At 36.9% G+C, this 15,967-nt stretch overlaps 1 protein-coding gene across 2 annotated transcripts in view; it reads left to right on the forward strand.

Moving 5' to 3' along the window:
• PIG-N (Phosphatidylinositol glycan anchor biosynthesis class N) overlaps nt 1-15,967 on the forward strand; it is a 120,165-nt gene that overhangs the window by 74,058 nt on the left and 30,140 nt on the right. For both annotated transcript variants that reach the window (XM_067145221.2, XM_067145222.2), the window contains 3 exons: nt 1,427-1,614; nt 1,706-1,917; nt 3,514-3,704. In XM_067145221.2, coding sequence (XP_067001322.2) covers nt 1,427-1,614; nt 1,706-1,917; nt 3,514-3,704 — 591 coding nt within the window. The remainder of the gene's footprint in view (nt 1-1,426; nt 1,615-1,705; nt 1,918-3,513; nt 3,705-15,967) is intronic.

Below are 15,967 nucleotides of genomic sequence, written 5' to 3' on the forward strand. Positions count from 1 at the left end.
AATTTATTCAGAGCTTGGTAGACTTCCTTTATTGTAAAGGCGAAAGAATGAATGTAATGATATTTGCGGATGATGCTGTGATCTGGGGAGAAGATGGGGAGGAGGTGGTACGACAACAGCTGAATGTTCTGAATAGAAAGATTGAACAATGGCGATTGAGGATCAACGTGTAGAAGAACAAGACAATGGTGATGAGTAGAGGAAGTTAAAAAAAAAAATTTAAAAAAAAAAAAATGACCTATCAAAATTGGAGACAAGGAATTGGAAATAGTAGAAGACCTCAAATACTTGGGAAGTGAACTGATAGAAAATGAAAGACTGGATGTGATAGTAGGAGTTTACAACTGGGGAATGCTTACTACCATCAGCTATGGCGATTAATATGGAAGAAAGATATACCAAAGAAGGCTAAAGGAGTAATGTACAAGGGATATTACCTACCTGCAATGGCATATGCAGCAGAAACCTGGACAGTGACTCAGAGAGGTGAGACTAGAGTAGAGGCAGCTGAAATGAAATTCCTGAGGTGTAAGGTACAGAAGACAAGGAAGAAGAGAGTGAGAAATGAAGACATACGAAAAGAGCTAAATGTGCAAATACTAAATCACGAACTGGAACAAATTGAGGTGTATTGGACATGTCAAGCGGATGAAAGAAGAAAGACTGCCGAGACAAGCAGTGGAAAGACAGAGGATGAGGGAGACCAAGATTACAATGGACGGACTCTGTGAAGAACAGCATAGGACAACGGAACCTGGACTGGAACACAGTGTTGGATAAGGAATGGTGGAGAGACAGGATGAAGTGGAAAGGAATTATATTTGCCCTCATGTTGTGTCAGCTGGAAAAGGGGAGATGGTGATGATGACTAATATTACTGCTAAAATTTTAGAATTCATTTTTAGACCTTCCTGTAAACTACTACTCCTTCCTCAACTACTTCAAATACTGTAATTTATAACTTAAATTTCAAATCCTATTTACATCAGCTAAAATAATAAAATTGCTGTATGTTCAACCACTTCAATGTGATGTAATAGATTAACTAATAATCAAAAATATATATAGAACTGAAATTTAAATTAACAGGCAAAAAGACAATGATGTAGGCAGATTGACTGAGCACGACCCATTTTACCACCTATAGGATTGCTTGATGTCCAGAGTCCCACTTAACCCGGTCCCTTTAATTTTTTTACTTTTTCCATTCTTCAGTTCATCACCATTTCTACTTAACAAGAATCATGACCTTGATTTTAGACATGTTAACATCATGATCTTCATCTGTTGTGCAGGAATACTGTAGTGTGACATAAACTATAGAACCAATCCAAACAGTGATAGAATCCTTTTGTGCTCACTATTTATCTTTTTAATTGTGAGGTATTGCTTGAAAAAGGAAGGATTTGATTTATTTTTTCTGCAGGTGCTATCCTTTTTCTACCGACCTGCACTTAGTATTGGAGTGTTGGGCATTGCTCTGTGGCCTCTACTATTTAAGCAAAAGCATAATATTCCCAAGCACCTCTTGATAAGTTGGCTGGGCTCATGTATTTTGATTGCCATTTTCCCTGCACTGCCAGTTGTTGGTAAAGATGCAGACAATGATCTTGTGTAAGTACAGTTTTAACTGTTTTGTTATTCGTAATTGTGTTACAGCAGAGTTGTTCTAAATAATAAGTTTCACTTTGTTTCTCCTTCACAGTAAACTGACAGGCTTCTTGTGGCTCCTGTTTGCAACTATTTGTACAATGTGTTGCAATGTACATCAGATAGAATCTCGCATTCTTTATATAACAGTGTTCCAAATTGTATTAATTCTGCTGGTTATCTGGGATATTCACAGCACAGCCATCAGCCTAAAGCTGAAAGAAGGGCTTCCTTTTTTCAACCAGGTTCTTTCCTGGACACTTTTTGGTAAGTATCAGTAACAGTCATAATCTTAATGATAAGTAATAGAGCAGAAATAGAACATATGTTGATGTCAAATCATAGTTTTGGGTACTGATTATATGATGAGAGGACATCATTTACAGAAGCTCGTTCGGGATCTCTGTTGACAAATTTGAAGGCCACTGATGGTGCTGTTATCAACTTGAGCACGCCAAAACAGGGAGTGATGATTCACGTCACTACTGAGAAAGTGTGTGTAAAGTTTTATGACATTAGCTGCAATGTTGCCGAAGCAGATTGACCCTTACTGGGAGGGCTACATAACAGCCCTTTCCGATGCTAAATATAGCTATTCATTCTGCAATTCAAGGAATATGCAAGCATCAGTGTTGTATTGAATAAAGAAGGTAAAGGCTGACTGGGCTTAATTCCAGAGGGGAAGAAACAATCAAATCCACAACCAGCCATTAGCCGTACACCAGAAGTGGTGTAGAATGTGGAGACCCTTGTCTTAGGTGGTAATCCTGCCCCCCAAAGGACTATTGCACGCAAGTTGGGGATGTATATTTCAACAGTTAACACCATAATGAACAAGGACCTGCAATTAGAAAAGCGGCATAAGCGCCGAATTCACAAGCTGTTGCCTCATCACATTTTGGAATTTCGCACTAACGCAAGAAAGCTGTATGAGGGCTACCTGGCAGGGGACAGATGGAAAAATATGGTGACATTAGACGAAGCATATGTGTACCTTAGTGATTGTAACAAACCCAGCTCGATTTACTACCGCCATAGAAACAAAAAGAATTATCAAACATTGTACAAAGAATGCGAGGAAAGTTTTCCAAGGGGGATGATCACTAGATACTGCTACAGTGGCAAATTAACCATTTGCTGTGTTGCTAATAATGTAAAGGTAAAATCTACATACTATCAGCTAGATTTTTTAACACCCATTTACAACACAGATATCCCAGCACTGTATGGAAGGGTGAAAAAACAGGTATAGGTACATCAAGATAAAGCATCCAGCCACACCTCTCATTCAAATAGTCAGTTCTTAGAGAGAATGGAGATGGATGCTGGAAACAATGTAATTTCTTTTACTGACATTCCGGTGAAGGCACCCGATGGACTTGCATGCATTTAGACTCCTAAAAAGGGCCTTAGGAAATAGACGTCCATGCACTATCAGTGGCCTCGGGAAAGCCTGTCAAGAGGAGTTGGATAAGACAGACATGCTAGGCTCTGCAAAAAAAGTCTGCTGCAATGGAAATTACATTGTCGAGCTATAGCTAATAATGCTGGCTTTCCAATTGAGCATGATCGTTGGTGGAGACATGGCTTTTCATAAGCTAATTACCCTTCAAACATTGTCCCCAGAGATCCCGAATGTACATTGTACCTTCTGTACAATTGTAAATTTTGCCCTTACTTAGGCCTGATTCGTCTAGCTATTGTTTTTCTGTGGCTGTAATGATCAGCTTGTTCTTTTGATCTCAACAACCTGCAGATATCTGTATTGTTCCCTCCTATCAAGATGGTTGCATTTGGGAGATGGTTATTTCATAACCTGCCTGAATCACGTATACAAATTTATTTTAATTTCTTTTGTTTTAGGCTTGTCAATGTGCCTGCCATTGTTAGGATCAGATCGGCTAATGCTAAGACTCCTAAATGTAATCCTATCATTGGCTGTCCCATTTCTCTTGTTATCAGCAAGCCACGAAGGACTGTTCCTCCTTGCTCTGTCTGTGCACATGGTGTGCTGGCTTGCTCTTGAGCTCCACCAGAGCAGTATTTCTGGAGTGGTGAGTTCTCTCTCTTATTATTTAATAGATATATTCCTATTCATGCCTTTGTAACTAGAAATATGACAGCAGATGGATGTAACTTGCATATAAGAAACTCCAGTGATTGATAGGATCTATGCAAACTTTACAAAGGGTAGTAGACAAGAATTATGACAAAAGCTTTGTTAGGCTCTGGAGTCTTGTGCAAATGACATTTACAATTATTTTCAATTATCTGCCTGGATAGGCTATTTAATTTACTAATTGGCAGTAGGATCATACAAGAAATGCCACTGGGGTTCTAAACTTATCTATTTTCAGCTAAGCACCAAATTATTTTGTAATAACCAGGTTTCGGATAATTATGCATTTGCATATTTGGAGCAGTTTTATCTTAACTGCATATTTTTGGGTTTTCCTCGTGTTAGTGCATATTTCAAAAGTACTTTTCGTCTTGAGTGTAGACATCAACTTCTCCAGGACACTATTGGAAAATTGGACATGTATTTGAGATAATTGAAGTGTTAAGCTGTGCTGGTTATCTTCAGGTAGGTTGTTTGTCAGGCCGGCAGCATGTTTAAATTTAGCAACACCATCTCTACATCCAGCCATAGCTTTGTCTATCTGAAATGCAATTAGGTGGGTACTGATTCTTGGAATTTCCCTTACAGTAGGCCATCTTTTCCTCATTTTGTAGTTACTTTCATGCACAATTAGTTCTTGTCAGTCTTACTTTGGTTGAGTTGAAACAAGCTGTGGTTCATAGAATGTTAAATAGCTGTATTCTTGTTTCTTAATTTATAATGCTTAAGGAGAAGAGAATTTTTAGTTAAGTATTGAAAGAATATGTACGCAAGTTTCAAGACTTTCCAACAGACGGAATTGTGTTGTTTTGCAAATACTGTAGCACAGTCATAACTGCAACTAAAAAGTATCAAATTCAACATCATCTTCAAACAAAAAACACACTAAATTGAAAGAGGTAAACTTGAAACAAAAACAACAGCCTCTTGTAACCACTGCTTTAATTAAACCTGGACCAACACGAAGTGAATTCAATGAAGATCTGTGCTGTCTTGGCAAACATCCCATTTGCTAATGTAAACGATAGGAACTTAGTTCAGTTTCTGCAGGAATATACGAAACAACCTGACTCAGATGAATTAACAGTTACGAACAAGAATTATGTTCCTGATAAAGTAATGTTAGGTAAACGAACGGAAAAAGCTGATGGAAAATATATTTGGGTCTCACTGTACGAAACAACGGACGTGGATCAAAGATGTGTAGCTAACATCGTGTTTGAAATTTTAGGAGAGGAAGAAGAGAGAGACGCATCATATTTATTAAATATGGCTGTGTTACCTAAGGAGAATGACTCAACAGTTGCGGCATTTTTCAATGATGCACTTCCTTGTTTGTGGCCATTAGTCCTTCTTTACGATCATGTTCTCGTGACCTGCACTGATGCTGCACCTTACATGTGTAAAGTCATGGGAGGTCTTGGGATATTATATCCCAAGATGATACTGCACCGTATCCTGTCACAAATTCGGCCTAGCTCAGGGTAAAAGCATGTGGTACATCTGGAAATGGGCAACAATGAAAAAACAACTTGAATTAAAAACTTACGCTAAAAAGTATATGGACAGGAAATACGGACATATAAATACTGAATGAGAACTCGGGTATACAGGTAAGATTAATTTATTACTCTAAAAACATGAATTCAGCTCATATTAAATCAAAATAAAATATAAAAATCAACTTAAAATCGACCCAAAGTCGGTCATAAAAAGTGATCCGCACATAGACATAATTTCATATGACAAAAGTTATACAAAGAAAACAGGGGTAACGATCCAAAATTACGATTACAAAAATATTACATGGAAGTTAACGCGTTGCATAGTTTTGGATGGTGTGACTGCTTCGTTAAACCCCTAAGTCCCATGCCTGTAGGCTCGATCTAAAACCGTCCATTAGATGTGCATGCAATAATCAATATTCTAGTAATTGGTTTGCATAATCATATAGACCCTATACTTTCCAAAATTCGGATACAAAGAAATATAACACTTGTTCAGGGTTGTTCCTAATTTTCCCTTCCAAAATAACACCGACTCTAATAACGGGTCCACACCCATTAGCAAATGAATCAGGACAGAACCTGCTTCCCTTACGTTAGCCGGCGGGCTAACATATCCCATTACACAACACAGGACAACATCATAAGCAAACAGCAAAACACAAGACGATAATAACAACACAAAAATACAAACACAAAAATCACCTGTAGATAAAACACATACAAATAAGCACAGAAATAGAAGAGTCGTCGGGATTCGATCTCGACATATTCAGGCTCTGCAGATTCTTGTCTCGACAAAAGACAACATTGCTCTTTCTTTCCACATGGCCTGGACAATCAGCCGTTGGACAACAAACATTTAAATAACTGGGGCAGGGATGGAGTTTGTGGAACTAACACACTCGCTCGTAAATACTTTCTCTTGTAAGGGGGCGCACAGTACACAGCTGATAAACGCTACTTGCCTGGGACATTACCAATTTGTCGGGACCAAGGCCAGCTCTTTTCTCTGAAACAAGTCACAAATTCTCTCTCACAATATATACGCACAGCCAGTGCATTCTCAAGCATATCTCAGGCTGGCTTATTAACACATTTAATTAAGTGCTTCCAGTAAACATCATGGCTTAATCGCCTATCTCATATTAATTCAGCCCCATCAACACCGCACGGCATCTCTAGCCTCTCACCCCATATATCATCGGTTCGATGCCCTTATGTTCCTGAACTTTCCTGCCCTGAAATGGAAGATCCTTCTCTATTTTCAACGGTGAATGAAAAGCTATCACTCAACTTGTCACAGCTGAAATGTTCATGCTTCATGCATATAAATACATCCTGATCTAAGTCTGTCTCTGATCTGTTCTGTAAAATCATGCAACATTGACGGCATGCAGCCTACTTAATAATTTAAAGACTCTACCCAACAACTCTATCAAATATCATCTCACAAGGGAATAAAAACATACTAAGTAAAAGCAAATAAAACCGGGCGAGTTGGCCGTGCGTGTAGAGGCGCGCGGCTGTGAGCTTGCATCCGGGAGATAGTAGGTTCGAATCCCACTATCGGCAGCCCTGAAGATGGTTTTCCGTGGTTTCCCATTTTCACACCAGGCAAATGCTGGGGCTGTACCTTAATTAAGGCCACGGCCGCTTCCTTCCAACTCCTAGGCCTTTCCTATCCCATCGTCGCCATAAGACCTATCTGTGTCGGTGCGACGTAAAGCCCCTAGCAAAAAAAAAAAAAAAAGCAAATAAAACACACACCAATGACTAACCTATCTTACCCTTTGTTCCCCTCTGATTAAATAATATACACTGAGCTTGGGGCTTGAACATTCATTACAGCCCTGAACGTATATACTCTTATCACAAAGCTGAACGAAACGTGCCTACTGGCTTACATTTAATAAATAGTTAAATTACTTGTGAATCCCAATACTAGTGTCTACTGTTACACTCTGCATGCTTAAAAGTCTTAAGGACTTAACTTTGCAGCCATCTCTCCACCAGTGACATACCACATATGTCATGGTCGCATTAGCCCATAGCAACTGCAGACATCATGGGCTGAATGGTTCTCCTCTCGAATCCTGGTGATGCCATGGTTGTTTTCTTTCTCCTGGAATCGTCTGCAATAGTGTTAAATTTCAGTACATCTGCTTCACTGCTTGATGTGAACTTACACAATATTTTGACCTTAGTAATAGACTACGATTTGCTATAGTCTACGCACAAATAATTAGTCCCGATTTGCGCGTCACTAATTTCTGGGAACTTGCCCAGTCGAAATCAGTCTTTGTTAGCAGTAATTATTTGTACGGACTGCACACGTTAACTCGCGACTTGCAGACGTGTATTTAAAGTTTTATACAGGTTGCTAGAGATTTTATCTCTGGTGAACTAATTCACTGTTATTGAGCGCTAGTCTTATAAAACTCGCAATTAAGTGTAAGTAGGTAAATTACGAATTACGCCAGGCCGCACTTGGTGTATCATTACTGATAATAAAGTCAGATTAGAAAACACTATCTCTGAATACTGAAAGTCTCAAAGCGATGATAATTAACAAGTTTGTGTAACACACTATACGTACACGACGATCAACTGAACTTGGAGGATTGAGTATGAATGAGCACAGAATGAGAACGCTTCCCTTCCACTCGAGCTTATATAGCCTTGCCATGATCTTGCTGTCAAGGTGAATCCCCGGCAAACATTGACTACTTCTTTGTAATGGCCGAGCAAGGGTCAATGACCTCACCTTTTACTTTGCATTTCTTTCAATTTAGCACAAGTAGAGTCACTATTATTGCCTCCTGGACTATGATAATCCTATTTTTAATTTCGTATAAAGTCAGACCTGTGGAATCTAGCTCATTGGCGGATATATTGGATTAAATTCAGGTGATTCCAGCCCTGGGATGGCGAAGTTTGTCAACCTGATACAACTGTTATGTGGATCCCCACGTTCAAATATCCTCCCCTCCACCTTGCAGCGGTTGGACTTGATGCTAAAGTAGGGGTCTGCGTGACTGAATTCACAGCTAACAGCTCAATTTGAACTCAAGGAGTCCGTTCCTACCGGATCGATACAGGTCACGCAAGTGTACGGATATAACTTGAAAACAATATTCTCTCACCCATGGGTAAATAATGCAAGTATTGAGCTCAAATTATTATTATTATTATTATTATTATTATTATTATTATTATTATTATTATTATTATTATTCTTGCGTTCCGGCCTTCTAAGGACCACGTTACAATTTCAATTGTTCCTCCTTAGTTCTTTCCTTTTCTTCCAGTATTCTTTCATTGTTTCACTGTGTTTCTTTTTCCTGTCTTCAGTCCACTTTGTGCCTGTTTTCTTTTCCTTCCTCCCTTGGAATCCTTCCATTTGTAAGACTTTCTTCCTAAAAATCTTTCTTTCCAATAATTCTTCTTCTCGTATGTTGTTCCTTTCCAGGTCTTTCTTGACTTCTTTAATCCAGGTGGTAGTTGATTTCTTTTCCCAAAGGTACTTGAAGATTCGTTTAGTTAGTCTATTGTCATCCATTCTGTAAATGTGTCCAAGAAATAGCAATCTCCTTTTTCTTATTGTTTCTGATATGTTTTCTACGTTCTGGTAAATTTCATTGTTACTTCTTAATTTCCAAAACTCTGCAATTCTTGGAGGACCTAATATTTTCCTTATAATTCTTCTTTCTAATATTTCTAATTTATTATTATTATTATTATTATTATTATTATTATTATTATTATTATTATTATTATTACTTTTAATGTATGGCTAAGAAGTGTTTACATCCATTTGGTATTATTATTATTATTATTATTATTATTATTATTATTATTATTATTATTATTATTATTATTACATCATATGTACATATGATACAATTGCAATGTTTGTGAGGTTATGCCATGAAACATGTTCTGTATATAGGCACTTATATAAGTTTAATTAATGTAAGAACCTGTGTATAATTTATTACTACCTGTATATGATGTGTAATCCACTACAGAATTGTGAAACACACTGTAATATCCAGAATGGCTCTAGATCAGATGAGATGATGGTAGAATATTCTGTACATTATAACCGTGTTGTTAAACACTCTAGAATATACGAGAAGGTATTTTGGTAATGTATCTTTCTAGAAGCCTGGCCAGGCACGTATTTAAAGAGGTGGTCTTGATGATAGAGACGAGTTATTGTTTAGTATCTAGTGTCAAAAATTTCATTGTTAGGTTCTGTATTGAATCGAGATTTACATTCAAAATTGTTAGGTATGGGGATCCACCTATTCAATACAAGAAATAGTGATAATTACGAAGTCATCACACATTCATTTTTATTTGGGACCGGTTTGGGCAATACGGCAGGGCCGGAACTAGCAGATTTGTCAGGGGGGGCAAAGATCAGTTTGCCGCCCCCCATCCCCCAATCCCCCTCCCCCTACCTCTGAAATATAATATCTCCGTAAGCTATTTTTTTAGATGTGGCATTTGAAAGTACACACCATATGTATACTATTAAGAAGTTTTATTTATGAAACACACATTAATACACGTATACATATTAATACATACATTACACTTGTATTGAAAAACACTTATATTAATACACTTACACATGAGTAATACCAAATAATTTGTTTGTAGTGTAACTCAGTTGTAACTACGCAAAAATTTCTTATGTATTGTACCTCAAAATTGAATTCTTCGAGCTTTCTTAGCTGCATATGTACTGATGATGTCTTCAAAGTTGATAAGGATGCTCGTTTGTGTTCAGTTGATATTATACTTAGATTAGACAGTCTCTCCTGTCCCATTGTACTTCTCATGTAGTTTTTTATGATTTTGAGTTTGCTAAAACTTCGTTCTCCAGATGACACTGTAACTGGCAACGTGAGAAACATTCTCAGTGCAGTAGTAATGTTAGGGTAGCCTTCCTCTAGTTTATTTTTATAAATAAAACTTAACATTTCTCTTGATGTGGTTCCTGTACATTTTCGTCAACTGATAAAGCGTGGTACTTGAAACTTTCTATTTCAAATTTAAATTCTCAGTGTTGAGATCAGCAGTGTAGATATTTGCCAATTCTTTGGCTTTCATTTTTAGATCTTTTGCTTGCATTTCTTTAATTCGAACTCCATTCAAAAATCCAAACTTGCTGTTTGTTATCCAAAGCCTTAAACCTCTCACTGAGTTACGTAATCATCTGGTCAATAACCTCTAACATACCTAATTGGTACACATTCTCAGTACTTGTAGGAGCTTCATCGCCACACAGTTCATCGGACATTTTTCTTTTTTCTTTGTCTTTTTCCTGAGAACTCAGATGGTAGATCACTCGTGCTTGCTAAGAATTTACCCTCAGCAATAGCCTCAGATGGAGCAAACTCTCTACAAGACTTCAAGAGTGTCTAAAGACCTTGAAGTTTCTGGGCAGCCAAATCTACTGTTACATCTTTTTGCAAAAACGCATTGACATGATTGATCTTTTTGAACAAAGCATGCCAAAAACATGTGAAAACAATGAATTCAAGTTTCCCAATGTTTTTCAAAAGGGGCTGCCCTCACTGTAAGTTTGAGGTGTTGAGAGATCATGGTTTTTAAGATCCTCTAGAGCCTGCACAACTTTACCATAATGTATATACACAGCTTCGACCGCATCTAATCTTGCAGACCATCTTGTATTGCTTTCAGGTTTCAATGTCAGTGGCACATATTTTCGGAAAACTTCCCAGCGTGAAATTGAAGCCAACTAAATTGAGGGAGTGAGCAGCACATGGGACAAAATATGCTCTCCTGAAGTAGTCTGGACTGAACTCCTTTATACTTCCCGGCCATATTTGCCCCATGGTCGTAGGATTGGCCTCTACAGTTATCTAAGTTTAGTCTATCTTTGTCTAATTTTTTTAGGATTTCTTGGCTGAGACCTTCACCTGGGGGAAAAAATCAATAAAACTTTCTTCTACCTCGGATGTATTTGTTTTGACGTAACAAACTACTTTGCTCACTGTGGCTGATATTCGGAGTGCAGTCAAATATTAAGGAATAATATTTCGCATCCAAAATATCTTGTATTAGCTTTTGCCTTATATTATTGGCAATAATTTGCCCTTTCTTATGCCGCTCAATATGTTGTAGAAGAGGGACATTGTAATGCGATATAAGTTCTACTGTGTTCAAGAACTTTCCACTGGATGGGTCGCTGAAATCACAGTCTTTTTTAGTTCCTCGGAATGGACTACCTTGCTTTGCTAGGAATAGAATAGCATCGACAATGCAGCGCAATAGCGCCTTCCAGTGAGACTCTTCTTGATGGATCTGGTTTTTGAGTTCTGCATCAATACCTCCCTTTCCTAAGCAAGATTCTAAAGCTTTCCACGAACAAAAGCAAAGTTTGTGGTTGGATGAATTTTCATGTTCAGGCAATTTTTCACTGAGTTTTCTCCAATTAGTAAGTCCTTTTTCTTTAGCTAAGGAAGGCACTTGATTTGATGCTAAGTGTGAAAACAGCCTGCAGGGAACACAATATAGAGCTTTCTTACTTTCACTATAGCCTAACAATGATCTCTTTACTTTTTCTCCATTTTTGAGAACTTTATAAAACCAATCTTTGGTTAAGTTACACCCTTCTCTGCTTCTATTAAATTTGGCTCGATCAGATTTTCAAAGCTCATTTTTGTTATGTAACAGCTTTCAGAATCTGAAAAACTCTGTGGCCATGAACCAAGATCCCTAAAATCGAGGGAAAACTTGGACGTTTCTTGAAGACCAGTTGTAGGTCTGGACAAGATAATAATTCATCTTCATTCGCTTCATCAGTAGGACTGAGTTTCTTGCAAATTTCGACATGTTGCGTGTCTTCCTCTCCAGCTTCAATGTCTTCTAAAATATTAAAAGCCGGGATTAAAATTCAATCAGTAATATGATATATTACAAAATGATTAAAATATTGTCGTAAAGTCCGATAAGGTACAATTAATTAATCTCTTCCCTAATGTGCTATAATTTAATTATTGAAATAAAAATTAATATTTACTTACCTGATTTTTCTTTTGAGCCTTCATCTTCATTAACATTAGGTTTTTTAAGAAATGCTTCTAATTTTGGTGTTTGTGACAGCACATCGCTTTCTTTCTTCCTTTTCTCTTTGGCAAGTTTTCTATACTCGGCTCCACTGAGTCGTTTTCTGCCATCCATAATTTGGAAACTGATAACAACGCAGCTCAAAGTGTACTAAACAATTCCGTTTTTCAAACGCTGATAAATGGTAACACGAATAACTACTCAACACTCCGAACACTAAAAACTAAATACTAAATGCAAATAAAATAAAACAACTGTCGATTCGTATCAACACACGCAGACAACAGTGTACGCAGGCTACATGTGTAGCCGTCGATAACGACAACGATGACTGCAGGTGTCTGTTTAGTTTACTGTTTATTGGAAGCAGAAAGGGAGTAAGGTAGATGAGATGCTCGCGCATTGTGCCAAGGTCAGACTGTTTTCGAGCCCGACACCGCTGCCGAGCGCTCAGGCTACTCATTTTCGTATCAGTAGTAGGCATAACAGTATAAGATTCACTCCAAACTCATGAATTACGTTAATTCTTGTGTCGTGTCTTATAATGTAGAAAATAACTTGGTGTACAGTGTCAGTGTAATAAAGTTGATGAATTGGGCAACAAAATTAAATAAAATTAAACAATACTAATTGTGCTATTATTATTTTGAAAAATTAAATAATTTACTATACTTTTTAATAAACTTTTCAAATTTTGCCGCCCTCTGAAATCTGCCGCCTGGGGCACGTGCTCCCCCTGCCCCGCCCTAGTTCCGGGCCTGCAATAGGGTATGCCATCATCAGCCTAGGAATTAAGACAAAGACATTGGACATAGAGTACATTACATTTCTTAAAATTATTAACAATACGTTTTTTAAATGTACATGCTTGAACTGAATTACTTTACATATGTACAAGGGTTTTAAACATTAAAATTAAACAATGTAATTATTAAATTACCATGAAGTTTATAACCAATGATTAAAATTAAATATAGAAAGGTGTACATCAAAATGTTTGTACAGTTAAAATTACAAATGTCGAATGACCTTTTTTCATATTGTAAGAACAATATGGGTCGTAGCTACTACGTAGTCAAAATGGTATATATGAAATCGAGTTTTTAAATACAAAATCCATACAATGTTAAGTCCAAGTTGAATGCCTCAGAACTTTTAGTTAGTACACATTTATGAGGAACTTCTTTCATTTGAATAACAGGCTGTAGCAATTAGCTCATCAGCATATCTATATTGATTACAAATGTTTAAAAATTGACATCAATGTGTTCAAATAGATAAACCAAATTTTACGTATACCACGAGAACTGGAAAGTAGTTAACACTTGCGGACATGCAGACCAAGCTATACAACGGACTTATTATTTTTGTTTACTGAACCCTTGTGGATATAATAACCTGAACACAGAATCCTTACTATATTTTAGCCATATAAGACATTTATTTAAACTTCACACATTGCTATATCCAAGTTGAATAATTATTGAACATCTATGAGGAAATTTAAGTAAACAACTGGTTGTTGTAACTAGTCCATCATACTATCTATAATGACTGCTAATGTTATTACTGAAGTAAGAAACTCAATTTCATATATACCATTATGATTACATAGTAGCTACAACCCATGTTGTCCTTACAATGTAAAAAAAGCTCATTCCACTTTTGTAATTTTAACTGTACAAACATTTTGATGTACACCTTTCTATATTCAATTTTAATGATAAAATCCCTTGTACATATGTAAAGTAATTCAGTTCAAGCACGTACATTTTAAATTTGTTAATAATTTTAAGAAATGTAATGTACTCTATGTCCAATGTCTTTGTCTTAATTACTAGGCTGATGATGGTGTACCCTATTGCCAAAACCGGTCCCAAATAAAAATGAATATGTGATGACTTTGTAATTATCACTATTTCTTGTATTGAATAGGTAGATCCCCATACCTAACAATTTTGAATGTTATTGTTTAGTAAGAGTTACACTGGTGAACACGTGTTGTGATTAGGTTGACATGCCGATGTAGGCAATCGGTAGTCATCTGTTTCAACTGTGTTTCAAGGTTGTAATCTCTATGTGCTGTGATAGGCAATTGTTAAAATGGCGCTTGTTGATGTTCTCAGAGTGAAGTGTTTTTGTTTGTGGTACAGTGATTAAGGTTATGTGTGTTTAATGTGTGAATAATCTATATATATAAAAAGAGTTTTGTCTGTACATTGCTCAGAATTTAAAAATGATAGTATTTCTCTATCAGTCGTGTCCACAGTAACAAGGAAATGAACTTTTTAATTTTCCATAATTTCTGCCTGTCTGTACATGCATCACGAGAAAACAGCTGAAGAGAATTTAATGAAAATCAGTATGCAAAGTCGGGGAATAAGTCGCTATAATCTAAGCTATAAATTGTATTCACGCTGATTGAAATGGTAGTTTAGGGGAAGGCTTAAAATGGAATTCTCAAATATTTGTTATTAGTGATTGTATCGTAATGAAAATCGATATGCAAAGCCGGGGTAACAAGTTGATATAATATAGGCCATAACTAATGGTATTCACGCTGAGTAAAATGGTAGTTTAGGGGAGTGCCTAAAATTGAATTCTCAAATATTTATGTTATTAGTGGTTGTATCTTAATGAAAATCAGTAGGCAAAGTCGGAGAATAAGTCGCTACAATCTAGGCTATAAATAATTGTATTCACGCCGAGAAAAATGGTAGTCTAGGGGAAGGCCTAAATTTAATTCTCAAATATTTATTTTATTGGTGGCCCTATCTTAATGAATGTCGCTATGCAAAGTCGGGGAATAAGTCGCTATAATCTAGGCCATAAATAATTTTATTCACGCTGAGTGAAATGGTAGTTTAGGGGAAGGCCTAAAATTTAAATCTCAAACATTTATGTTACTAGTGGTCGTTTCGATAAATACTACATAACTAAAGTTATATGGTAATAAATTTCCGATCATTTGTGTCTTATAAATTGTTACCATACCGGCTATGATCACAGATATATTCATGATTTGGATTTTTGTTACTAAGTCCACATCAGCGCCGAGTCACGAGAAAATGGGTAAATAGAATTCAATGAAAATCGGTATGTAAAGTTGGAGAATAAGTAACTACAGTCTACATTATAAATAATTATATAACACGCCATATCACAGAGTCAGAAGAAAACTAAATGTGAAGGCCTACAATATAGAAAGCTCATAAAATTTATCAACAATAACATTACATTGACTATTGTTTGTTGTGATGTGCTTTGTGTCTTCTGTTGCCACTCATCTCCGATAGATAGGGTTACTGCTGCCTACCGAGTATTATTTTTAATTTGCTTGACGTCGCACCGACACAGATAAGTCTTATGGCAACGATGGGATAGGAAAGGAATAGGGATGTAAAGTAACCAGCCGCCCTGTGTGAAAATGGGAAACCACGGAATACCATCTTCCGGGGTGCGGACAGTGGGGTTCGAATTCACTATTTCCCGGATGCAAGTTCACAGTTGCGTGCCCCTAACCACATGGCCAACTCGCCCGGTTGTACCAAGTGTAACAGCCTGCCTGAATATTGGCAGGAAGTAG

The sequence above is a fragment of the Anabrus simplex genome, chromosome 4, assembly GCF_040414725.1.
Source record: "Anabrus simplex isolate iqAnaSimp1 chromosome 4, ASM4041472v1, whole genome shotgun sequence".
Classification (NCBI taxonomy): Eukaryota; Metazoa; Arthropoda; class Insecta; order Orthoptera; family Tettigoniidae; genus Anabrus; species Anabrus simplex.